At 38.5% G+C, this 26,705-nt stretch overlaps 1 protein-coding gene across 4 annotated transcripts in view; it reads left to right on the forward strand.

Annotated features, from left to right (window-relative positions):
* The first annotated feature begins 895 nt into the window (after positions 1-895).
* The window catches only part of LOC110838410 (uncharacterized), a 152,308-nt gene continuing 126,498 nt past the window's right edge, over positions 896-26,705 (forward strand). For 2 of the 4 annotated variants that reach the window (XM_087350149.1, XM_087350150.1), the window contains exon 1: positions 15,092-17,137. In XM_087350149.1, the coding sequence (XP_087206275.1) occupies positions 16,054-17,137 (1,084 nt within the window). In that variant the 5' untranslated portion in view covers positions 15,092-16,053. Of the gene's footprint in view, positions 1,184-15,085; positions 17,138-26,705 lie in introns of those variants that run through there. The other 2 variants (XM_087350152.1, XM_087350151.1) reach the window with 2 other exon arrangements.

The raw sequence follows: 26,705 nt of genomic DNA on the forward strand, positions 1-26,705 counted from the left end.
ATATTTTAGGGATATAATTCTCAAAGTTAATAATATTAAATGAATTAACTCTTATTGTAAAATTTTACCAAGACAAACAGCAAGGGAAGAGACCTAGTGGTAGACCTAAGAGTAAATGCGAGGATAACATTAATAAAATTTATATTAAAGAAGTGAAGGTGTGGAGTAGATTCATTTGGCTCGAGATTGGGCCCGATGGCTGACAGATGTCATCATTGTAACTTTTTTTCCCATAGAGTGAAGGAAATGTTTGACTAGCTCAGCTACTGTAAGTTTTCCTAAGAAGGGTTTTGATCTATGGATTTAATGCCTTCTGAAAGGTGAATCTGGTAGGCTACACCACAGATCCAGACTTGATTTGATGCATACTAATTACCCATTGTAAATGAAGTGTGTTTAACAGTAATGATGTTGATGCATTGCCTTAGTAAATGTTCTCATTTAAACAAGAAGCACTCACTCATTTATCGACTCATTGACCGATACATCGATTTCCCACGGTGGTCCTCTGGGTTGTGACATCATTGTAACTTGGAGGTCGGTATCAACGTTTCGGAGGAACATATTGCCTCCATCTTCAGGACTAAGTGACTCTGGTTGGCCAGCCCCATAGTACGATCCTTATTCTAACCCTGTATAAATTAATAAATGACTAAAAATTTCACTTCATCCCCAATGATGGAGGCAATATGTTTTCTCCTAAATGTTGGCCCATCCTGATCTGGGATTCATGGAACTCGTAAAGCTAATTTAATCGATTGTAAAGTTATCTTATAGAAAGGGTATGTATTTCTGAATCACCCGGTGGGACATTCGCAGATAAACCGGATATACGCACCTGGCTTCATGTGTCGTCATTTGTCGTGCTGGTCAAACGCGCAGTGAACTCTGGTGTTTTAATTTGGAACGACAAGTTTATTGCCTTTACCGCTAAAAGTTGCGTGCAGTTCCTAAAATCAAGGAAATGTTTTGTCAGATATGTAAAGGTGTGGTAGATAACTGAGCAGTGAGACTGCAAAGTGTCAGAATGTTTAAAATATGTGAAGTGTACTTACAAAAGAAATATTTCACAGTGATTGTGACTATTGGACTTGGATAATACTCCCACCATGTAATCGTAGATAAAGCCAGCAATACTTCTTAAATCGATTTTTAAAGTTAGCCTGTTCAACACAGAAGCAAGGTAAGTGTTAATTAAAAAGCACACGTTTCTAAATAAGTACTGAAAAAGTTTGTTACGTTTTAATGAGCATTTCGTCTACAGACTGTATCCTAACCTGTACTTCAAACTCCCCGTCCATGTTGATAGCATTGCTGAATCGGTGTTTCATTACAACGGCGAGAGTCAAGGGCATTGTCGTATAAACTACAGTAAACACACAAAACTGTAAACGATTATTATACATAGAAACTAATCTTTTGCAAACATATTATGCCGATGTTAATGTGTAATATAAAGCTACCAGAGAAATATAAGGCTGATGTTACAGGACTGCAGATCGAATCTCCTTTGTCCAATATAAATTAGTATTTGTTAATGCAAGTGTAATAAGAGTTAGTTGGCGAATGTATATACTTCAGTCTTTGCGGCCATTTTTGACGGGGAGTTTGCTGTCGTCATAATAAAGTTATGTGTCTGTGGCTTCATCGGCTTTCGTAGCATGAACACGTCTCGGAGATTGTGTTGTGGGCTGGTTGGGGGTTAGTACCCAGTTGTGTGGATGTGGGTCGCTCGATTGTGTCCAGCTGCGGTACAAACGGTTGGTGGTGGTGGTGGTGGTGGTGGTGGTGGGGGGGGGGTTAATGGTAGATTCTGCGAAAACAGGTAAGTCATTCGGGGGTTATGATTTGACACGTATTTTACATAATCTTCATATGCAGACTAGCCACACAGAAAATCACTTTTGCACTGTGAAGAGTTGTAATCGACTCCGTTCAAATCCTTACTCTGTGGTTACTCACGGAACATCAAGGGCACAGTAAGGAAAAACAATTGGGTGTCCTGGGTTCGAATCGGTTGCCGAATACGTACTCAGTCAAGACGTTCGGTAGTACTCAATTGTTTCCATAGGTACTGGTATTTTTCATAGTTTAATCTTAAAAGGAATTCAAATAAGAGTAAGTTACTTCAAAGTCGGTATAATCGGTTTAAAATGTGCAGGACTAAATATTTATACGATTTTAATTAGATAATTTTTTGTGGTGTGTATCACGGACTGTGTTCCTTGTAACTGTCTATTGTTATTTATCACAAAACTTCATACAAAGTGACACTAAAATTGCGGAATGAACTGAAAGAGAAACAATGTAAAAAGCGATGTTTTATGTTCTAATGGCGACGAATATGAAGATGAATGTCTTCCGGGATGCTGTGCAATGTAATCTGGTGGAAGCTGACTGACGTTTCGGTGGTGGGGTCACTATCGCCCCAGATGTTAGAGGTAGTAAGTATCTCAGAAACGTCGGTCAAATTACCAGACATCCCAGAAGACATTCATCTTCAGTGTGAGAAGTGTTGTTATAAGTGTAATTGGACAATTGAAAGAAATAAACTCTTTTTACAGTGTATAGCACGTAAAAATTAGATGCATGTAAATAATGTAAGCTCACATTCTTGACTGAAGAATGTACTTACAAACGTGTCTGTGTAAAATATTCCATGACGTTTCGAACGACCGGAATTTGAATCACCATGTAAAAGTTTCCAATTAATGCCCCTCACGTAGAAAACACTTATGACTTGCTGTGTGGAGTGAAATATGGGCGATTATGACACTTCACCTGTCCAATTCGTTGCACGGCGATGTATAGTACGTACTGCACAGTTTAACACTGGCTGCACTTAAAACACAGGCGACGTGTGTATACGGGATTAATGCTGTTCACGTCTCGTTTGGAGTTCTCCACATAAAATTATAAAGTTTATGTTGAAATGTATTTCCCACTAAAAATATCATTGACAGTAATATTAGTGAACGTAAATTTTCTTCCGCCCTAAATATGACGCTACAGGTTTCTGTAAACAACATTAACTATTTTTTTTAATGGTTTACCGCCATGTTTTCTTTGCGGTAAGGACTAAGTTTTTAAAGTGTTATTTAGATGAGCCTGATTCTTCTTCGGGCGATTTGTTAGCGTCGTGAAATTACGTTAATAGCGCCAGATCAATTCTATGCCAGTTGTTCGCATTTTCAGACAATGGGTAGAATCTTGTAGAAATGGGAGAATTTTTTTGTGTCAAAAAATTAACGTAAGATGTAGCAGTTGGTTGTTTAATTTCAGTTTTTTCTGGAACTTTTACCAATAACGGTCGTTGAAATTTTAATTAAATATCTTTTTTCTGCAGTCTGGTTAAATCTAGAATTACGTACTTTGTTGTAGCATACAAATACATGCTTATTTTAATGTATTTGCGTGTGTCGTGCATACAAAACTTTTTCACGCGCCTTTGAAGTATTTATTTCGATAATTCAAGTGTGTATGAGACAAGGAACAGACAAGTTGGTTGACAGATTATTCTCAGTTTATTAAATCTGGTACTATTAAATGTTTGCCAAACGTCACATCCCAAATACGAATTACAAATCGTACTTACCGCTTATTCAGTCATAGTACTTCAAAAACTGTGCAGCTGAATTAACGTCATTGAATAACCTTTGATAATGATATTACTGTCTCCATCTTTAGAGTAAGTTTCTCCGAAAATTTGGCATCTACTGATAAATGTACACGGCTCCAAAACCCTGAACAACATGAATCTAAAATCTCACGCTGAATAATCACGTTTTTAAGCTTTATAAGGTTATGACACTGGACTGTACCGCCTCTTAGACGACCTGACAACTTCCTCAGAAGACTGTTAAGTGTTCAGACGAAGTTATTTTGAGCTAGAATAAGGCTGGTCTGCAGTGCATTGAGTTGTGTGTGCTCGCTTTATAATGAAATGTGTAGAAGTTCTGCTGCGTTTAAACACTGTAAGTGAATAACGCGAGAACGAGGTAGCCGTTTTCTTTGTAACTTCAGTTAGCTGTTCGTTCTTAATTAGCTTTTTCTTCATGGGGAAGTATTATGTTACGATAATTTACATTCACACAACGACCTGCCCGAAGTTCGGCCCGTGTACCGGATTCAAAACAAAATATAATTTATAAATGTTACGTTTGAGAATAGAATATTTGGACAATAGGGGGGTGAAGCGGATGGAGGAGTTTGCAATGTGAGGAACTCCATAATTTTTAATATTATCCAGATGTAGTTAGGATGTTTTCATATCGAGGAGGATGAGGTGGACAGGGCATGTAGCACGCGTGGGGCAGTTGAGAAATTGGTACAGCATTCTGGTTGGAAAGATGAAGGAAAGAGACCATTCGGAAGACCTAGTCGGAGATAGGAAGATAATATTAAAATAGATCTTAGGGAAATGTTGTCGAAAGTTGTGTAAAGAATTGATCTGTTTCGGACTTGAGAGCGGTGGCGGGTTTTATTGAAAACGATAATGAACCTTGGGCTCCCTTAAAAGACGGGAAATATTTTATTAGCTGAACGGCTGCATTCTTAGGAAGGACTCTTGCTTCATGGAATCAGCAAAGTCGAAAGTTACTCTTTGGTAACTGAATTATTCGTGTTTACAGGGCCCAAATATTCCTTACCAAGTCTGTATTTAATAAATAAACATTTGTCCTTTGCATGATTTAGCATAAACAAGACCAAAACTGTGAAGTCACTGTATAAAGTGTAATATATCCGTGAGAGCAGCGTAGCGCGCCGAGTTCGTTCTTTTCGGAATTCTAACAACGGTTGCCGGACTTTACGAACGCTAGACGTAATCGCCGACAAGCAAACGTTTTAAAGAATTGTGTTTCAGGAAATAAACACTTACATGAACGCTGTAAGTGTTTAGATGCAGATTTTAATTCTTATTCAAACATAACCCCATAATACTACGCAGTTAGTAATGTATTCATGGGAATGGACGCAGGGGCTTGGGCGTGGTGATGGTACGAGGAAAGTTGGGCCACGTTATTATTTGCAGTATCAATAAGTTCCAGCCTCTTATTTTGTTTTGAATGTGTGGAAACGCGTGGACTTAACGACCCTTTCCTTCCTGTCCAGATATTTTTATATATCCGGCAATTATCTTGCTTTTCCCAGAGGTCAAGGTCAGTCTTTTGTTGCGTGCTGTCAGGTTCCTTTACTCGTCGCCTTCTTCAGCCAGGTGTGATTAATGAAGACAAATGACTGCGATGATGCGATAGGCGATCAGCTGACGGGAGGCCTTTAATTTTTACATCTGTTTGGCTTTTGTAAGTGAATAAGAATTTTTAGAAACACTTTGTCATTTATGCTAGGAGATGTTATCATACGCGGGCATTGCTGATTCTGTGAAGGGTAAGAAATGAGAAGGCTTTATCTTGTTTGTTCATTGATCCGCATATTTCATCCAAGATCATTAACGAGTGAAGTTTACAATGATAAAGAATGTGCTTTCCGGGAATCCGTGCTTCTGAAAAGACATTTTTCATTTACAGGTAATACAGATTGATACCACTTGAAACTAAAATGTATATCCCTATATTATTTATTTATATATTCCGTTATTCTGCTTACACAGATAGAAATAATCAAGAGCGAAGTAGATCATACATACTTCAGGGAACTCTTTTTTTTAATTGCAAAAATTCTTTGTTTCGGTGGCAGACATCATCGCTCCAGCGAGCATTTAATATTTCAAAACCTGAAGGTGTCAGCCTCTCCTTTGCTTTTTCATCGTCTCAGATTCTGTTAAAAGCAGACTTTCCTGTCAACAGCTTTTATAGACCAACTTGAAATTGAAACCACTTTCTAAGAAGTAATGAACATCAACTTTATTCCAGACTGTATGTGTAGGTAACGTAAAATTAGTTGGCGCTGTGAGTAAGCACCAAACCTAGGCCGGGGGGATGGGAGGGGGGGATCAGGGTAAATATTTACGCAGTTGAGTGGTCAGCTTCATGCTTCGGCCGTTTTGGCCTCAGTACGTGTTTGATATGTACGCTCTGCATCCGGTAGGGATGAGATACACTGACCTTGTCGGAAACTGAGCCCTGATTTTCCAGGGAGTAGTGAGTAATTCAGCTGATTTTGCCATCCCGACTCGCTTTTTGAAATTGTAAAAGTAGAATCGAAAGATTTGAGGTTTTCAAGACTGTGACGACGATGATGATCTGGGTTTAAGCGCCGTGTGAACTAGTGGTAGGTGTTAACGTTTTGAAGAAACACGCTGTCACCATCTTCAGTAATTCAGCTTAATCTCAGAAGTACATCATCATCAGGACTGAGACAGTTTGAGTCCTCAAGAATGCCGATGTGAGGACCTTTGAAACGTAGCTACAGGATAGTCGCCTTAAAGTCGTAGTGGAACAGAAGGCGTTGAAATCCGGCACACGTTTTAACCAGTTTTTAGTTGAAATTTAGTGAAACTTAGGAGGTCCTTTCAGTACGTTTATTGCAGAGTTAAATATTGAACATTCTTCTGTGTGATATTCGTATTGCGTTCTGAGGAATTATTTAGTGACTCTAAAGAAGTGAGTCTGCGCTGTTCTTGGGAGTTTCGATACCCCGGTTTTGGCGCTGGAACTCTCTTGATGAGTGAAAAAGGATCTGGACGTTTGCCGATGCCAGCTGCCCTCCTCCTGTCTGATCCGGGACATCCTCTGCCGCACTGCAGTTACAATGCTACATCACAGGGTGACCAAAATATCAAATTGTAGTCGCAGCTTCCCCTGCGATATGATAACTTGTATTTGAGGTTGTGACGGCGTAGAAGCGATCGGTGTTGTTCTTCTGGGTTGTGACGCCGAGTGGGCTCTCAGGCAGCAGCAACATATCGCGGGAACATACTGCCTCCACCTTCAAAGCTGTCTCGATTATTAATTAGTAATTATCGAAGAGAATACTTGGAAGGAAGAAATAAAAATTATCAGGGAATTGAGACAAAGAAATTGTCGTGCGAAATGTGTCACGGTATTTTCGCTACTGAAGACACAGCAGAAACCATCTATGTGCATATATTATTTATATTCTCCATATTTTTCTTTGTTGCTAACAGCACTTTTGAAGAAAAATACATCGCTTTCATTTTTGACTTTTGTTCGTTCTTCATTACATCTCCTATTGAACGACGCAGCAAGTACCTCTGAAACGTCGGCAAACTTGTACCAGACTACACGGCGCTTCAATCAAGAAGTCGGCCATCTTCGGACTTCACAGCCGTGAGAACCTGAGATCCTACTTAGCGTATAATATAATTTTAAAACACGCGTTTGTACTCAGCTTTCTTAAATTCGATTGGCTAAAGGGTTTTGGTTACCCCTTATCTTGTCTGAATGGATTAGTATTCATGTTTCATCGTCTTTATTGTTTGCCATGTATTCCTCGTGCACCTCTTAAGTATTATTCAAGCTTTAGGTCGTTTTGGATTGAAGTTAATCACGAGCGCTAGTTATCGGGCACATTTCCCATTTTACTGTGGATTAAGCTGGCATGACTTGAATATTAAACTCTAGTGCTGATGCTGGTACAGCTCATTCTGTAACACAAATCTATATTGTTCGCAGAAAATACAGTCTTAAGTATTGAATGAGCTTAGTAGAAACACGTAATTATTATTGTAAAGAGAATTGTACGCGTATTCTTGAATCAATGTGGTTCAGAATGTAAAACGGATATGTTTAATTTTAGACATGATGGGAGAAAACATATTTATTGTAATTCAAGAGTATCACTGCATCACTGTATTTCAAATATAATTTATTTTCACGAACCGCATAATTCTATTTGATAAGAAGTATAATAACTAATTTACATGCAGACAGAAACATGATTTTTCTTACAAAAGTTGTATTTGGTTGTTATATGAAAGGACACTGTTTCTAACTGCGTTTGTTACGTAGGATTGACTTCTTAAGAAGTGGGGGGGGGGGGTAAGGGGGGCTGTTGTATTTTACAATTATTGATGACATTAGGCAGTTTCAGAAGTACTTCTGCAAAGGACAGATGTTTGAAAGGAAAGATCAAAGAAGCTAAGGGATGCAGATAATAAATAATTTATTTTACGTCTCAATGTGAATGGATCTTTTCCGCAAATACACGTAAAAGAAGCGATGCCTACAGTCAGTGATATATAAAAATCCCGAAGAGTGAATTTGTAAACACGACTGTTTAACCATCGGACTATAAGGCTTTATCATTCCCGGCCCCAGCAGTGAGCGTAATTCTGTTTGAAAACGTGAGTATTTATTAAAATCAAATCTAGTTCATTACACCGTGTTATGTAAATTTATTGCCAATAATTAATGAGTTAATGAATCAGTCGGTTAGATGAAACAAATTAATTTAAAATTACATTATATTCTATAAATGTAATAGTGCTATTAAGAGAATAATGTAGGTAACATTGAAACGTGAATAAGAGAGTATCAGAAATATATCAGGCTTCATCAATCACAGTAATTTCAAATAAATAGTTAATAGCTCTCTGTTTGTGTAACGAATAGGTTTGATTATCTGTGTTACTGTGGTCAGCGGTTTAAGTTATCTGGAATTCTATGGGCACATTGAACATTCTTACACGGGAATAGCAGATTTGAGTCCCTCACGAATTATGGGCTGATAACCTACTTTCCTCTGAGTTCGTAAGGACAAGCAACAAACTGATATCCCACACAGTAGTAATAACGACTAATTAATTCAGCTGAATATAAACCATTTAAATTCAAGAAGTTTTTTTTAAAATTTTTAACTTACAACTTCTGCTTTCGGATGTTTGCATAATTTATTTGAGCGTTATTTTAAATTAAAAAAGTTTTGTCATGATCACATAAGCGTAACGTAACATAATATAAAATGATAGTGATCACATTAAGTCACTGAATATCAATAAATTGTAAGATTGTGTGAATGTTTCAGATAATTGCTTCGTCGTATTAAAGTCACAATGTGTTGTACTCAGTTGGCTCCAGAACCGTTAATACAAAACACCCTATTTACTCGCTTTTGAAATTTGACGTTCACTGTGTGCATTCTGGAATTATACAAATTATTTGGAAACTGTCCCACTGGGTCACGTTCGAAGTTTTGTAATATGCTAATTCGTATGAGGCTTAGACCTTAGACTTGGCGTATAAAGGAATGTGGGTGTGCAGATCAGGCGTGACAGGGCGAAACAAATTTTTGTACGAATGTGCAAAGATAATAAAAACTCCATGACTATGGATGCCAGCGGTTAATAAAATCATATCCAGTCTCGTCCTCTTTGTTTTGAGATTAATTACGAGAATGATTATCTCCTCCTTATAACACAAATATGCAGCGTGTTCTCTGATAAACTTGGAAGCAGATGTCACAGGGGCATAATTTTTATCATCTCTTGAAACATTTAAGTTGATTTGGACTAGACTTGTATCAGAAAAATCTTGTAGCGCTTAGCAGTGAGTCATGAAATTCTTGCAGGATGCCGGTAAGAGACAGTTGCTTTCCAGTTTTTAATATTGGACGTTGTAATGTCTTCCAATGAAGAGAAGCCAAGGCTACACTGAAAGGGCCGTAGTGCTACAGAAGAAGAAGAAGAAGAATGTCTTCCAATGTCGTGTTGCAAAGTCCCGCACAGTTTAAACGTGTCTCTTGTGCTAGTCTTCTTCCAAGTAATTGGTATGTAAACAAAGCCAGATTCAGAGGTTAAATAAACATCACGTTGTTTCTTCTGTATCAAATCTGCTACAAGGAAAAACGTTTGATGTGACTTCTCTTGCAGTATTGTTTCCAATAATTTAATCAGCAGCACAAACAGTTTATAATTTCAACTCAACATTTATCGCAGGGGACAGGCCGATTGTGTACGTTGTAATAATTTACTTTGTCCTTATTTACACATAAATCCAATGCCAGCCTAAAACAAAATCTCGTTTAAACAGGGAAGGACGAAACAACACGCGTTTTATTTTAATTTAGACGAAAGCCAAAGTAATCAATAATTTCTCTTCCAGGAAAAACTGAATTAGTAACGTTATTAATAAATCCGTAGAACCATTCAAATATGAAAGTTAACAGCGTTAGTGCTTAAACATAGTTAACCCTGATAGGTATATGATTATTTCACTGTGTCATATCAACTGCTCGTTGAATGACTATGAGTGACGAAACAAAGTTAGTCAAGTAGCAAGAAGTTTTTCACTTTAATAATATCCCGAAAATTGCTTGGAAAGATTAGGAAAAGTCACCAGAACAAATTTTTGATTCTTAAATTCGTTTCAGAACGAGTCAAACCCGTTTACCACTGCGAAAGTATCAATAAGAATTCTGTCATGGTGTACATGAAAACGAGACGGTGATACAGCGATCTCTGGTGCGCATCCTGTGAGGGAACTGGTTCTGCATGTAGAATGTTTAAACAGATACGCATGACCGCACACAAACACAATATAATACGGAATATTACCCTTGGTATAGAATTTTGTGTGTTGTGTTTTCCAGAGAAATATAACTGTGGTCAAGTTAGCTAATTCAGTAAGTGCTAATTCTGAAGTAAGACATGGTTTGGTTTATTAGAGAGTCTTTATTTCGACATATACGTCCTTTTGGGACACTACGTAGACAGAGCCCTTGAAAAAAGGCTAATCCCATATAATTTTTTTTAAATTTCTGAGACATCCCTTCCAAGTAATTATTCGCTGTAATCCTCTCATTCAATGCTATATAGTCTGAGCTACTGAAAAGCGTTGTTAAATAAACTGTAAATAAATAACGAAAACATATTATAATGAGTAAGTATGTGAAGGGATAGACGATATATTCCTTCATGTATTTGTATATAATTGAAATAATTTTTTATGTTAATAATGTAACTACAAGAAACCCGATAATTGAAGATGTGACAGTGTCCAGGGAGTGTATTAATTTATTTTGATTCTCTTCAAAACGTGAAACGAATCCTACTCCTTCTTTGAGTTAACGCTTCGCCGAATACTACTGTGAGTAATTGTGATTCTAATATAAAATATCGCTTTTGACTTCGCCAGGACTGCGAATACCTTTGGTAGCAGCAGCTTACATGACGTGATGCCATCATCTCAACTTCCTCGCAGATTTCTGACTTCGTATTATTCCATTCTCTAGACATGTGTTTGCTGTCTTATATCTAAATAGGATGTGAATATCATCAAAATGGGGTCCGCAGTGGCCGCGCGGTCTGAGGCGTGGGCCTTGTGCCGCTTGGTCGCTGGGACCGTGGGTTCGAATCCCACTCAAGCCATGGATGTTGTCCTGTGTACGGGTAGAGGCCTTGCGACGGGCCGATCCGTCGTCCAAGGAGGACTACCGAATATCTATAGATCGAGCCAATGAAAAAGTTGGGACCCGCAGTGCTCAGGCACTTAAAGAACGGGTCGTTCCCAGTATCCAATATATCATCAAAATTCCGTATGTACTTATAGCACTGTTACTTTTAAAATAGACGTACTATGTAACTTATTTTACGGTAACAGCGTAATTTAACTGACGCACGACTGGGCCCAGTAAGACATATAAATTTTAAGACGTGTTTACTGTGTCGTATTTAGAATTGTAATATATACTATTAACTGGATCTTTGCATAATAGAGCCTATTTTAAAAGATGCCTACTTCAATGTAATAGTTCTGATTTAACGGATTCAATATGAGGCCCATTTGTAGGATATAAAATTTATTCGTATTTAAATTAGGCAATAAAAGAGAAAAGATACCGCAAATTATCTGACGTTGCTACACGAGGTTGTGAGCAATGCCTTTGGTCTGTAGTGCCGTGATGTGAGATGTATTGTGCGTCATGCAGACAGGCTGAAGCAGTTAAACGCACGCTGAGTGTCTTCTGTCTTGATCTCGTTCACGCATACGATCAGGAATTTAAGATTCTACCCTCACATCGCGGGGGTGTTCTTTAATTAATATGCAAATATTTCTATTTTTTTTTACCTGTCGCTCATATTCAGGTACGTACAAGTATTTCTGTTCTTAGAACTTTCTTTTCTCCTCAGTTTTAATTAGTTATTTGGTATTGAAATATAAAAACGAAAGAAGCCGACAGTAATTCCTTTATAAACTCCCAAATGCTGAATTCGTGGATTTATTCTAACGATATTATGCCCAAATAAAATGCAGTAATTCCTAGTAATGTAAACTGTGTATAATATAAACTCTTCATGAGATGGAGAACTTTTGGCATTAAAGAACTTTCCAAAGTTGTACGACAGAGCATCGTGCTTTGTATCGATAATACACAGTCGTTAGTGGGACTCTGTATGTATTCCTTCAAAGAGGTTCGTATGCATTGATCCATATGTGATTGTGTAGTCTCCATTGTTCGGAACACTGGAGAAGTTTGGTTTATCTACCAGCTTGATACGTTACAGAAGCTGAAACATTCCACTGCCAACTCATCTTGCATTTCCTGGCAAAATTGGCCATGTTCTGTTCAGCGTTAACGTATGTTTCATCGTAGTTCATTTGTTGAGGATATAGAACAAATTATCTGTTTTACTAAACCCGAAGTTTCAAAAACGTGTTCATGAAATCCAGTCATTGGACCATTGGAATTCTGCATAGAAATTATAATTTCGGTTTTGAAAAATTGCAGGTCTGCGTTGTACCACAAATTTCCCTAAGCTGAATTTTCGCTTTTGTTCACGTTATGTTAGCGTGAGAATCTGTGTGCATATAATAAGCTACAGTTTATGACTGAGTGACTGGCTATGTGCATTATGACTGACCATTGTAATCGTTTCCATGGTAATGCTGTTACGATATTTTTCAGCCTTATGTTTTGCGTGGCTGACCGTAAAATTACTCTTTAAGTCTGGCTTAAATAGTTTCGGTAACCCACAGTTATTTTATTTCAGTTTTCTTCCTTATTTAAGGAAGTTTATTGGTACCCTTAAGCACGTAAATAGAAACCCGCAGACATTCGAACCGATGTCAAATTACAGTAAAAAGAAAAATCTTTTGTGATAGAAGTTACCACTTAAGAAGCTTTGCCTTACGTCTGGAAGAAGATGAGACAGAACACACTCACTGAGATAAGTTACCTTAACTTTTGTATTGTAACGAATCTTTCGTTTGTTGACCGTGTAAAATTATGTTTCACGTTATTTTTAAATAAAAGACAAATTTCCCGCTTGTTCCTGTAGGAGCCAGTAAATGATTTCATTTAATCTGATAAGAAATAAATAACCAATTTCATTATATATGTCTTCCTTGCTACATTATGTATTTTTACCTGTTCAGTATATTCCTTGGGGATTTGGAACAAACGTTTATAGACTCAAAAATTAATGACAGATGTCAGATCTTATCTTAAATCAGTACGCATATAAAGTACATAAATCTAGTATTATTACGTATACTGTTTGTTTGTGTGCCTGTCCCTCAAATGGTTTATTTTCATAATATTAAAAAAGTCTCTGCACATTTATGTTCACATTATTATTGATTTCATAAACAATGATTATGCTGTGTAATGAATATAATTACACAGATGCTCATTATGTAATTGTGTATACTTTTTTCTTTTATTTATAAATGTTCTTTTCAGTACGTTTTTAAACGCTGTTAATTATTTTTAATTTCAGACACGTTACATTGTTACCGTCTTTTGTTTTTTTCCTCTTTGTATTTAATTACCGTAGTTGGCACAGTGTCTGTAACCCGTTAAAGCCCAATGCACAAATATACGTCACACCTGCTTCAACAATCAATAACTTTTCATTTACGGGTTTCATATTGTTCTCAGTGTAAACGGTTATATCTTTAAACAGCTTTAAGCATTTGATATTTGTGATGGTGAAGTGTCGTGTTTTCTTCGCGGTACGGACTGGATTCTTAAATATTATAAAGCAATTAGCATTTCGAAAAAGCATATCAGGTTATGCAAGGCTCGTTAACACACTGTTTGATCAGTGGAAGTGGGAAAGGCGAATGTGGAAGTCTGTCTGCTTTTGATGGAATTCCTTTCTATATACACCATGTCTTTTGACATTGTTGGAATTAATCCTAGGCAGTTCGCACTACACTTCTTCAAAGCCAAAGGGAAAGAGCTGTTGGATCTCGCAATATTGAAACTCTGTAAATGCAAATAAATCCCTACTGAAAACGGAAATTTTGCAGAACACAAACTTGTTCATCCTCTTAAATGAGCTTCGGAATAAAGAAATAATTACTTACTGTCGAGAACTTCGCCACAGAAAGTGTGGAATATCATCTGTATGTTAATCCTAGAGGGACCAACTTTTAAAGGGGTTAATTACCGTTAATAACTGCAAAAGAAGAATTCAAGCTTGCTTGAGCGGGTTTACGCGTACACAGCCTGTCCCACTTAAGGTGGAATCCAGCAAAATGTTTTAGAAAACGAGATTTGAGGTTTTTACTGCAGCGAGAATTATAATGTTATTCCTCTGGATTTTGGCGTCGTGTAGACTCGTAGGTAGATGTGAACGTTTCGGGGAAACTTTTCTCCTCCGTCTTCAGGTCTGCTGATACATGAGTTTGTGACACAGACGTTGAGTACTTGTTGGCTTGCTCCGAGTTATGTGGAAAATTTTCACTTAAATTATAATGGAAGACAGTTATTATGGTCACAGAATTCTAAACGCGTCTGATAATGGATAATGCAACAGTGACAAGTGTTGATGGATATGTGACACTATTAATTAATAATTAATAAATTAATTAATTTATATTATCAGAATTACTATATTTGGTTTCAGCAGGCTGATTAATGGAGATCAATGTCTTGCTTGAATTGAGTATTTGTGAAGGCTGAGTCTATCAAACACAGAATTTGCAGCCCTGAAGATGGAGACAGTATGTTTATCTGAAACGTAGGCATCTAACTACGGGTTTACATGGCGTTACAGTCCAGTGGAACAACATAGATCATTATTGTTTATTAAGTAACCGTCTGTCTTTGGAGTTTGAAGAATTGATTTGGTACGGTCAGTAGCGAGAGAGGAAGAGAGATAGACAGAGAGAGAGAGAGAGAGAAAGGCCTCGCGTCTAGAAGCGACGCTCTGTTCCGTGCAGACTACGATACAGTCGGGCGCAGAACGCCGACCGAGTTGCAGGACGTCTAGTCGTCCATCCGACGTCGCGCGTTCCAGAAGCTTCATTGAATAAACTGTTACTAAGAAGTGCAATTATAAGGAACTGCGTAGATCAGACGGGAATAAACCTCGTTTTTGTTATTCGTTTTAAAAATATCTATTTGAATATATTTTGAAAATTGTTCTGGTTTGACAATGGATAAGTGGTTAGTCATTGTCAACGTGAGTGATAATATTAAAAGTGGATAGTTTTCAATGGAGGTTGTAGCATGTGGAGAACATATGATTTTGGCTTGTGTCAGAAACTGCACAGTTTCATTCGATTTACCAGAAAATGCGTGAACTTGAGTTGTAATCGCGGTGTGACATAAAACATTTTTTTAAATAACGATTATTTAATATTATGACGAAATACAGTTGTCCCTTTTCTACTGCAGTAAGCGTCTGATTAATACCATACTACTTGATATAGGAGTAGTTATTAATGTTTACACATCTTTAACATCTAAATGTATTCAGACATTTTAATTTAATTTATCATAATACCATTTTATATTTAATTCATTCGCACCCATCTTTTGAATGTTATTTGCACCTTATTGTGTGTTAATAGTGCAATACAAACTGTTTTGCTGTTGATAACTTAATGCAGAAAGTTGAAGTTAAATTAGATTATTTGATACGAGACAAAGTCGGTTATACAGAAAATAATGAAACTAAATAAAATCATCGCACGAACATTGGATCAGTAAGACGGAGGCAAAATAGAATTGGGACTTAACTTGTGTTACGTTATAATTAACTTCGATTCATTTTGTCGGAGTGTTACGAAGTGTCATGTAAAACTTTACGGACTAAAACCCTTGATAAAAAAGAGTACGTTTATGACGGACTTCGTTCTCGAACTGTGTAGAAATATTAAACCGCGTCAGTGAAATAAGACCATGATGGGTTTCGACGTCAGACATACGAACTTGAGTGCAGAAACGCGTACCATTATCAACGAGAGCAATAACTTTATCATCAACCGCAGAAAAATTCGCACCAGTGGTCTAAACGTATCAGACACACCTCAGAGCATCGAAACTCAGTCATCGATCAGCTGTTTACAGTGTCAGTGCCGTAACATTCATGTGTCGAACAGGACCAGATGTTGTCTTTGGAAGATGTGCAAATCTGTGCCGAGTACAGCGCTCATCATAAGTTTGCTTCTGATCCAGCAAGTGGCACAGGCGACGGGGATGAATCTTCAACACGGAGTACCTGGAGCTGGAGGCAAGAACGCTGGAGATCCAGCTCCAGGGAGATCTCCTGGCCCACCATTGATGTTAAATACTCCTACTAACTTTCAAAGACTTACAGTCCCATCCGATTCTACTCGAACAATTGTGAGACATCGGCCGGTGGCAACTTGGGCTCCGAAATTAAACGACAGTCTTCCTGAAAAATATGAAGTAACAAGGGGTTACAGTAGACATCAAGAGAGTGCCGTTGGTGAATCAAGTTCTGGTCATTATCGTGAAGACGTTACGCAAGAATATGCAAGACCAACTCTGGGCGAAGGTGAATATTCATCTCCATTTTTAAGATTTAATGGAAATGGCAGGATTACAAGTTCTGCAGATTATTCGAGTGATTCTGATGATGACCATACGAGTCCTTTGTTAAGGGAAACGAAGAACTCGGCTGTATTGGTTGACGCAGACGATTACACAAAGAGCACTTGGCATCAAGGAAGTATTCTTGACGATACGGACTACGACCGGGATCGCACTGTGTCAGAAGAGAATCCAACGGTTCTTTTAACTTCCGACCCTGATCAGTCAATATCATTACCGTCATATCCTGACTTTTCGTCCTATGAGGAGGAGGAGGAAGCCAGGAACGAGACGGACGTTTGGTGCGGTGGCGTCGTGCAGGCTGATGTGAACGTCGCGACGAATTTTTGGGCTGGACTGATGAACGTGACAGTGACCCATCCTCTCTTCGGGACAGATTTCGGTCTTGTTCCTACAGTCACATACCAAGGTAAGCAAGTGCGGACTTGGGCGCCATGAGACCTAATCGATTATCCCGTAAATCAGCCTCAGCACTGATCAGCTTGGCTTCAAGGTAAAATGAGAAGTTAAAATACGCCGTTGACGCAGGCGTGGTAGTCAGAGAACGAAGGCTCTTTCTTTACCTTGTTTGTTTAACGACGTTGACCTAGATGTGCCGATTATGCCGAGTGGCGCGAAGCACTTTAAAAAAACATGTTTTCAAGGCGGCGAGTCCGAAGATGGTTGTCTTCTGGGTTGCAGCGCCGTGTAGTCAGGTAGAAGTTTACCGACGTTTCAGAGGTCCCTGCTGCCTCCATCATCGGGGCATGTTTATATAACGAATAAAGTGAACTTAATAAATCGTTTGTACACATAGTTAGTTATGTTAACTTTACCATTGTTAGAAAAAAACGTTTTTTGTGCCGCATGGTATATGGCTTATTTTATGGATTATTAATTTGGAAAAATGTGAACTGTCACCCGCCCCTCAGCCGTCCGACCCGTCTACTAATAAATATCGAGGTGTTCTTGAGGAAGGCAAATGCCGTTAGTTGACTATAGTACCTATGTTAAAGTAGAGAAATTTTTTGATATCGTTAACAGATTAACTCTCAGAACCCGTGTGTTGATAATATACAACTATCAAAGTATCTTAGCGATATGGCCATTGGAACTGATTTACTTATCTATTCTTATCCTTCCGTGTCAGAAGGTTAAACTGTAAAGCCCAGTGGTATATATCACTTGATTTAACATTCAGTATCGTTGCATTTTTATGAGCTTAGCGTAAAATGCTTTTATATCCGAAAGTGGCACTAATCAGTTGATAAAAATAGTCGAGAAGTGTTGTATTCCTTTCGAAGTGTTTTTAAATAAATAAATATATATAGGACTTAAATCTATTCTGATTGCATTTCAACTGCAATCAAATGTCGTGGCAGAGTGGTTACACTTGTGCGTCGTTTTCAGGAGGCATCGGATTCGAATGGTTATCCTGATAGATTTCTCGTAGTTTCCAGAATTGAACTCTACCAAGAGCCACATGAATCCATTCCATATCCTTAGTACCAAAGACACCCTTTAATATCATCATCTTGCCTACCCATTTGTTTCACAACCTAACCTTTCTCATTTCGACAGTATTTTTATGTGTACTTTGCACAGAATTTGGTTATTACGTATTCCAGTCATACTGCCAGTAAAAGTGCATGGAAAATGTGATTACATTTTACATATTTTAACATTCTGGATGAGATTTAACCCCAGGGTTCACTGTTGCTTCATCAAATACATTTTACCTCCAGTGAAGCTTATATTAATGTTGGTCATTTGAAATTCGTTACGCTAAATTAATTTCTAATTGTTATCAGTTTGTGCGGAAATGTAGAAAAATAAATTTTTATTTTAATAATGTAAAGTTTACTAAAAACTTCGCATTTTAAATATTTTGAAGAATGGTTTTTGTTCTAAATACCGTAACATGCAATTAAGACTTAAAAATAACTGTATTACTGGACGACAATAGCTGAAATGGCTTCTTTATCATTTTGCTGAGGTTTGAGAAGTTTTGTGTTTTCCTTACAGATTTTTCAGCAAATATGGTTTGTAAGTTGAAAATAATAATAAAAAAACATGGCGACGGCACTAATCTCCTTGGTTGTTTGACAGTCTTTCGATAATTCTAGTCTGTAGAAGTATAAACATCACACAGAGATAAATGATTAATATATATCATTATTATTAATTAGTGTTTTCCACTAGAAACTGCATGCAAATGGATAGTTAACGAAGGAAGCAGACTTCATTACTTTCAGCAGCTTCTTTCAGAACTTCCCAGTAAATTACACTTTTTAAAGTTTCCTTATTCCATGTAAGTATTTCAGTTATCGCTGAATGACCCGGAGGCTTATTTTACAAGCGAGAGATTAAAATTATTATCCACATTTACAAAGACACAAGAAAGTGCTTCTTGTGATCATTTTTTAAGGCAAAGCATACGCCAATGTACATTGGAGGTGCCTTAATATCGTACAGTTCAAGTGTGTGCTGACGTTTGCACCAAGTTGTATCAGATCTGTAGACACTTTGAAAATGTAAACGGTAATGTGACAAAACTGCACTAACTTGGCTCCATCGATTTTACGAAGCTCTAAAACAGCTTAATCCCTGTTAATAATCTATCTCCTAAAGCCGACAAATTGTCAAAGCCGCCATCAGCCTTCCACGTCATGTGGCTTGAAGCACTCAATATGGACACGATGGTACTGAACCAGCCGTGGGTCCGCCAGACGGTTTCCTCGTTTCACTGATTTTCAAGCGATGGTCGTAAGTTTCGGTCAGTTACAAAGTTAAGCCATGAAAATTAAACACGTAACAATTTTGTTACGTACCCCACTGTTCCGATAATTTTCTTTAACTCCGGCACATCCTAATTTTTAAGACACTTGACGGCACACCGCAAAATTTCACCTTACGAAATGGGTTATATGACCATAAATATGTATTTAAATTAAATGTCCGCCTTATAATTGCGCAGGTATATGAAAACAAAACACGCGTGTTGATTAAAACTGTTGATGGTTAACCAGCGAGTGTGTGTGTAATGTGAATGTAATCAAGAAAGATAAGATATTGATTTTTGTAACTATAAATGCGAATAATTATACGATTTCTTACATAAAATCGCGGGCCACCTAAAACCTTATGGTTGTGCACAGGTTGTAAAATGCTGACCTACCCCATAGGTCATACCCCCCAATCCATGAGCCTATTTATTTCAGTCAATTGCTTACAGGCATATTGACCGACGTTTCGAGATATTTACTTCCTCCATCATTAAGGTGATGGGAGCTGTTGATGGCAGTAAGCTCCTCTGAAACGTCTGCCAGTATTTACCAGTATAGTTGTAATAAATCCCAGAAGAGTGAGTCATCTTAATTTTCGTCGCAATGACAAGTTGAAATCTTATCATATTCATGAACAGCATCCCGAGGGAAATATTTATAAATAAAGCTGGAAAAAACTGCATGATAATGAGCTCCATAATTTGTACGCTTCGACATTTATGAAATCACGCGAAGGAAAATAAAGTGTACGAAATATGTAACACGCATATAATCGTAGATTAAAAATATGTACGGAATTTTAGTACAGCCTGAAGGGAAGGGGCTCTCCTAAGGCGCAGACTGTAACACATTAAAATGAATTGTTTCGAAAACGGGGTAGGAGAGTGTGGCCCAAGATCGTTTCCAGCGGTGAACTCCGTGTTCCATAAAAGGCAGCGAATTTGTTGACTAGCTGAGTGAATGTTGTCTTCCTCAAGACAAAACTTTGCTCGTGGAATTAGTCGACCGAGGGGAAAAGAGTTAAAAATTTTTTTTCGTAATCAAAACGACAGAATGCCCTGTAACTCACTTCTTTCGTAAGAGAAGATAATATTATGGCACAGGGCAGTGGACTATTAGATCTCTACTTTGCTGCCAAGGATTAGGACGTTTATGTGTTCCCTCTTTTCAGAACTACCCTGGAGCCAAACCAGTTTCCTCACCAGTAAATACCCCTGACTCTTTCCTTGCCCATAGAACTGTCAGAGTATTGTGTTACTCAGTCATCTGTATATAGTTCCTGGATTATATGGAACGTTACCTCCTTGCCTCTATACACCTCGATGCTGTCTCTTGCCGGTTCTATCTTCTCTACTCCTACTGTGACGTAGCTCAAGCTTGGAGTTGTTTTGCGCCCACTGGACGTCTGGTTTATGCTGCGCACAGTAGCGGATATCTGGCTATAGTCCGAACTGCAGCAGCGGATGTCAGATGGATTAAGTTACTTGTGGTCTGTCCTGTATTGGAGCTGCTGATGTGAGGGTGGGTCTGTGTGATTACCGCCTCCACGACGGCTGTAAACACGCCGTTTCCACAAGGCAGGGGGTAGCGATGTAACTTCCGGGAACGTTGACCTTGTGTGACCTCTCTGCGTTATCGTGTTGATCTTCTCCCTTCTAGACGTCGTGAATAAAACTGTATCTCTCTTCCCATCTCGTAGAATTACTCAGTTTGCACAGGAAGTGTTGTAGCCGGATGGAATTTTACGTAATCTTCTTCTGCTACATTTAACTTATATATATATATATAGAGAGAGAGAGAGAGAGAGTAATATAAGCTCAATGTTTCGTCTCTTCGCAGCCATGATCCTTGGAGACACCTGTAAAATGAAAGTAAAATAAAGCCGTCTCGCTACATGCCATGTAGGTCGTTTGGGGGGAATGGAGGTATAGTTCCTATTCTTGCTTGACATCGGCACTAGATGGATGTGAGTGGTCAGCATCACGCCCTGACCGCGTTTTACTCCCGGGAAAGGACCCCGGTACCCATTGGACAGGAGGCTGGTTGGGACCCAGAACAGGTATGGATGCAGAGGCTAGAGGAAAAATCCTCTGGGATCGAAACCCAGTTTCATCCAGCCAGTAGGTAGTCACTATACTGACTGAGCTATCCCGGCTCTGGAGACACCTGTGCAAAAGAAAAATCTAACACTAATAAGTTCCTTGTCCGTTGTTGAATCCTTTTCGTCACTGATCCTTAACTGACACCAGATAAATATAGTCCATATTATCACATCCTGTTTCTTTTAGATCCGTTTTAGTTTCATTCTTCCATCTACGTCTAGATATGTCAGATGACCTTTTACCTTATTCGCAAAATTTTTACACATCCTAAAATTTCAAATTCTCACAGCAGCGAATATAAACATGGCTGTCTTCTAGGATATTTTGCCGGGTAGACTATAGGAAGATTTCCGACGTTTCAGACGCGCTTACTGCCCACCCCTCCATCATTTCTTTGGTGTTGGAGGCATTCGCTGAGATGATGCTGTCAGTAAGACTGTTCGAAACGACGGAAACTTCTACTAGACAACACGGAGCAACATCCCAATATACATATTTTTTTATAAATATTTTCGTCGAGTGCTGCATGTCTCTCCCTTATTGTCCTTTGTGTTTATACACAGGAGAGATTTGTAATCGTTGATCTTTTTTTAAATCGCAAAGTTGCGAAACCTTTCAACGTGATCGGTCGTGGGATTTCCCTCTGCTTGGCGCGAGGTACTGCGTCCGGTTTCTTTGTGTCTCTGCACATCGATTTCACGACACACAGACAGGTCGCGGGCTAACACGAAACTCCACTGTTACCGGCCTGTGACACTCCGGGCAGTCCGCCACTCTGAAAGCAGGTCTACGCTGTTCAAAAATTGTCCTTAGAAACTACATTACGCTCTTGTCCTGGCATCTGTCAAACCCAGCACTCTTCCGCCATCATTTTCATCTACCTGAGTCGCTAGTCGCTGCAGAAACTGTGATATCGGCCCCAAAATTGTAGTTTGCGAACTCCTGGGGGCAAAGAAATTGTTAGGTAGTTTTATATATAAATTTTAAATTAACATTATTTAGTAACTTGCTTCATTTGCATAATTAATACATATAGTTACTCAACCTTCTTTATTTTAACAAAGTGAAGTAATTTATTAAGTATTGCGAAACTGTGAACCTGCGTGGTGTTGCGATTGGTGAAATGGGTATCTGAAATATGGAAACTTAAGAAATGAACAAATAGGGTAATAATTTTTGTGCATGTAGGTTTCGAAGGAAACTTGATTTTTTTTAAAAAAAATTTTACTCAACAACTTCCGATGAGTGCCATCATTGCCCTGATGATGGAGACAGCAAGTGCCTCTGAAACGTTAGTAAACTTCTACCAGACTACATGACGCTAACCCAGAAGACAGCCATCTTGGTACTCACCACCAGGACATACGATTGAATACTTTTTTCATAATTTCTGGTTCCTCTTCTGTAAATTTAAATTTTTAATTTTATTGAATGTGCGCATTATAATATGGCGAGTAAACCGTGAATTGCATAACATTTAAACCGAGGTATTGGCACAATAAATGAACAATGAACAATCTTGGTAGTTCTACAATATTCCGTGCTTTGTTGGATTTTAGCTAAAAGTGGAGGCTAGTGTGAAAATGTCTTTCTTCTGGGCCGTTGCCCCGTTTGGTCCTGTAAAGTTTAGTGACGTCTTACATGTGATTGTTGCTTTCACCATCGACCTGATGATGGATACAGCAAGCACTTCCGAAACGTTAGTAAACCCCTACCAGACACGACGCAACAACCCAGAAGACAACACAATCCCTAGAGAACTTTGCTCTTTGTCATCAAATGACGCATTACGAACTTTCCTAGTCGTTGATTGGCCACTGTGCTGTTACTCACAGACCCCGATTTTGCGTTGTGCAGGTCAGGACCTTATTTATGTCCACACACTGACATCCATCGTGTCTTCTCTCTCGCTCTACCGTAGCGTGTGGGACTTATTTTCGTTAACGATGTATGATCTGAAGCTTCCACGGCGACTAAGTACCCTGAGGACGAGGACGAAGGTGGTTCTCGAAACGTTGGTGTTTTCTCCATTAAACCACCTGACACGTCGGGTGACCCGAAAAGAATTAATTAGTTCTTACGTTGTCGTCAGAATTTTGCATTTGAATTTAAAAAAAAAAACGCGCTAGTGACATAATGGTTATCTGGGGGTCAGTGACCCTTTGAGTGTCCGAGGTGAAGGGAGAGTGTCTGGTTGGATGGTGACATGAATACTGGGATTTTCCTCGCGTGGTTGCGTGGCTGGTTGGAAAATTTCTGTGCTGGGATTCCCCACTTATGTACGTCACGCGTTAAATTTAATGAAAATCCGTTCAGCTGTTTATCGAGTTATATACAGACATGGCAAGATTAATAGCCGCGCAAATGCTTCTAAAAAGGGGGATGAAGGACTAGATTATGCAGATGGAGGAATTTAATAAAGAAAAACAAATTTTGTTTTTTTGCTTTGTGCTTTGCCTTCGAATTTTTGTTTATGACTAACATAAGGCGTGTTGCGAGTGCCTGGAAGATGTCTAGGCTTACAGTTTCGCTACATGTTGAATTTAGGACATTTCGTCTTGTTTCGCTAACATGAAGAGGGCCGGTTCACCTGCGAAGGTTTTCCGAGGGGTGATGGTGGGTTGAGCAGTACGTAGGTAATCGATTCCACCCAACGTCCGACTATCTCGAAGCTGGCTACAGGTGTCGGCTGCCTTCGCCGTTTACTCACTCGGCCCTGTCTGTCACCCGAAATCATCCTTACAACTCGCGAAACTGAATGTTATGATAATTGTTGGTTGTTGGTGGTTGTTTTCTGAAATCACCAATTTGGCCGCGTGCGTTGTTAAAGAAAACGCGTCTCTTTAACCTAACATTTATTTGCCGAGTCTTAACGTACTCATGATCTTATATGAAAAACAACCGAACAAGTTTCAATGTAATAAAAAATATATACTTACAGTGTGTTTCAAAGAAATACTCCGACGTTCGTTTTAAACATTTTAATATTTATTCTATGCTGATTATGCTGTTTATCGGAACCTGAATGTTGATGGAACAATGCAGATTTAGACGTCCTTGACTTTGTACCACACACTGATCAACAAACGCATTGGTGATAATTTTTCATAGTAGCTATTTTCATTACATTATATGTGCAGGTCTACCCAGAACCACAGTCCCACTTCTTTTTCTAGATGGTTGCAAAACGCGTGCAGAGGGCAACATTTCAGGATATCGTTAGCAGTCGTTTCCATCTGGCGGAACCAACTCCGGTAAAGGTCAAGCGGCATTTCCGGGGATTACCTAATACGCTCTAGGGACGAAATGACGAGTCAAGCTTTTGAATTTCATGACTTTCCTAGGAAAATTTTGCTACTAATTGACCTAGTTATTCCCTAGAATAACATTACGTGATTAAAGTGTTATTTTAATTTTAACAAAGTGCATAAAACTTGAATGACCGCGCCCCCTATAACATTTTACTGCTGCTTCGAAGGACCTGCGTGTTCAAATTGCATTTTGTGACGTCTCCTTTTATGGATTGCGTTTCTCAGTTCCCTGCTGTAGTGTGATGTTCACACGTCTCTTTTTTATTGCCTTAACGTCTCTTAAGTTATTAATCCACGCTGTCTGTGTCTTACAATACGAACCAGTAGGTCTGAAGACAAAATTTGAGCACAGTTGGACAGAACAGGCACGGAGCGAGTGTGACGTCATTCAGAACCCGATGCTTAACACTAACGCAACGCAAATTTTGCGCAAAATCGCGAGGTGATGTAGTACTGCTTACGAGAAGCACGTCTAGTTGACAAACAATTCAGAGTTATTTATATAATTTGTGTAATAATTTCCATGAAATTCTGTATTAACATTGTGCCATGAGTGATTAAATTGAAAACATATTTTTCAATATTTCTGTTTTCCTTTGTAACAACGAGGCGCTACCGCAAATTCGTGAGATGGAGAATTGGTGGCGTGGTGGTTTTTTGATATAGTACGTATGCGCGTTACTGTAACAACAAACTGTAACCTGATTAAATCTGTTGAGACTTGTCTAAACTTGTTTAATCATGTCCGAACATGGCCAAGCGTCTCCGAATATGCCCAAACCGTACGAAACCGTGGTAGGACGTTAAAATCGCGTTATTGTTCAATTACGCATTCTTCCGTTGTTTAACGCATATGCAAATTAACAAGGCAGTGTAAAAATCACTACTATTTTTTTAAAATAAACAGATCTGTGTCCAGTAATGGAGATCTTATCTGTTCTGAAACGAGTATAAGCTATATTTTTGAAGTTAAAGGAACACTGGCCAAGTCATTATTATTTTATTTCTTCAGCTCCCGAAGATGATGTGAATATATCATCCATATTACGTGAGTTATGTGGCCATATTAATCGAAATGTTTTAGAGATGCACTTATGACTGTCCTTATAATCCATCCATATGTTTGCACATAATCTGACGTCATGTATAAAACCTTGGAAATGTGTTTTTAAAAAGTCTCCTTTATTTTATAAGCGTCTGCAGATGTAAGTTGAATTTTCGGGGTCATGCGATCCGTGACGTGTTATGTCGTCAGCGAGGTCTGTTCCGGTATTATCGATTCTAGTATCGATTCTGCTTAATGCCGGAGTATATTGTGCACTCAGACACGCGAGTAGCTCACTGAAGCGTTCTTATCAGTAATCGTTTCATCACGTGTTGCGAACAGTTACCAGAATATGGTTGAGGTAAACCTAATTCTCATGACAGTATTGTGTTGGATATTGTCCATTGTCTGAGGTACGTTTCATATGCATGACGCTTCGAGAGTTGGTTTCACATAGACCTATGTGCTATGTTACAAAGTACATTACTTACCTCAATTTCGAAATAAGCACAGAAAATTGTTATCTTCTCATGCAAGGTGATCGTTAAAATTTTCTGATGTAAATGAAAATTAACACAGTTCGGAATATAAAATGTAATCGAAACTGATTATTTCTTTATTGAGTTTTATGAGTGCGGACAGACGGATTTTGAATTTCGCGAGGATCGTTAATCAGTTGACGCAGGGAATTCAAGTGTGAGCAACGTCGATTGCTGAGTATTAATCAACGTTTCGGCAGACATTACAGTTGCCT

The sequence above is a fragment of the Zootermopsis nevadensis genome, unplaced genomic scaffold (genome assembly GCF_977971745.1).
Source record: "Zootermopsis nevadensis isolate Lab colony 2312 unplaced genomic scaffold, Znev_1.0 Znev_ptg000017l, whole genome shotgun sequence".
Classification (NCBI taxonomy): domain Eukaryota; kingdom Metazoa; phylum Arthropoda; class Insecta; order Blattodea; family Termopsidae; genus Zootermopsis; species Zootermopsis nevadensis.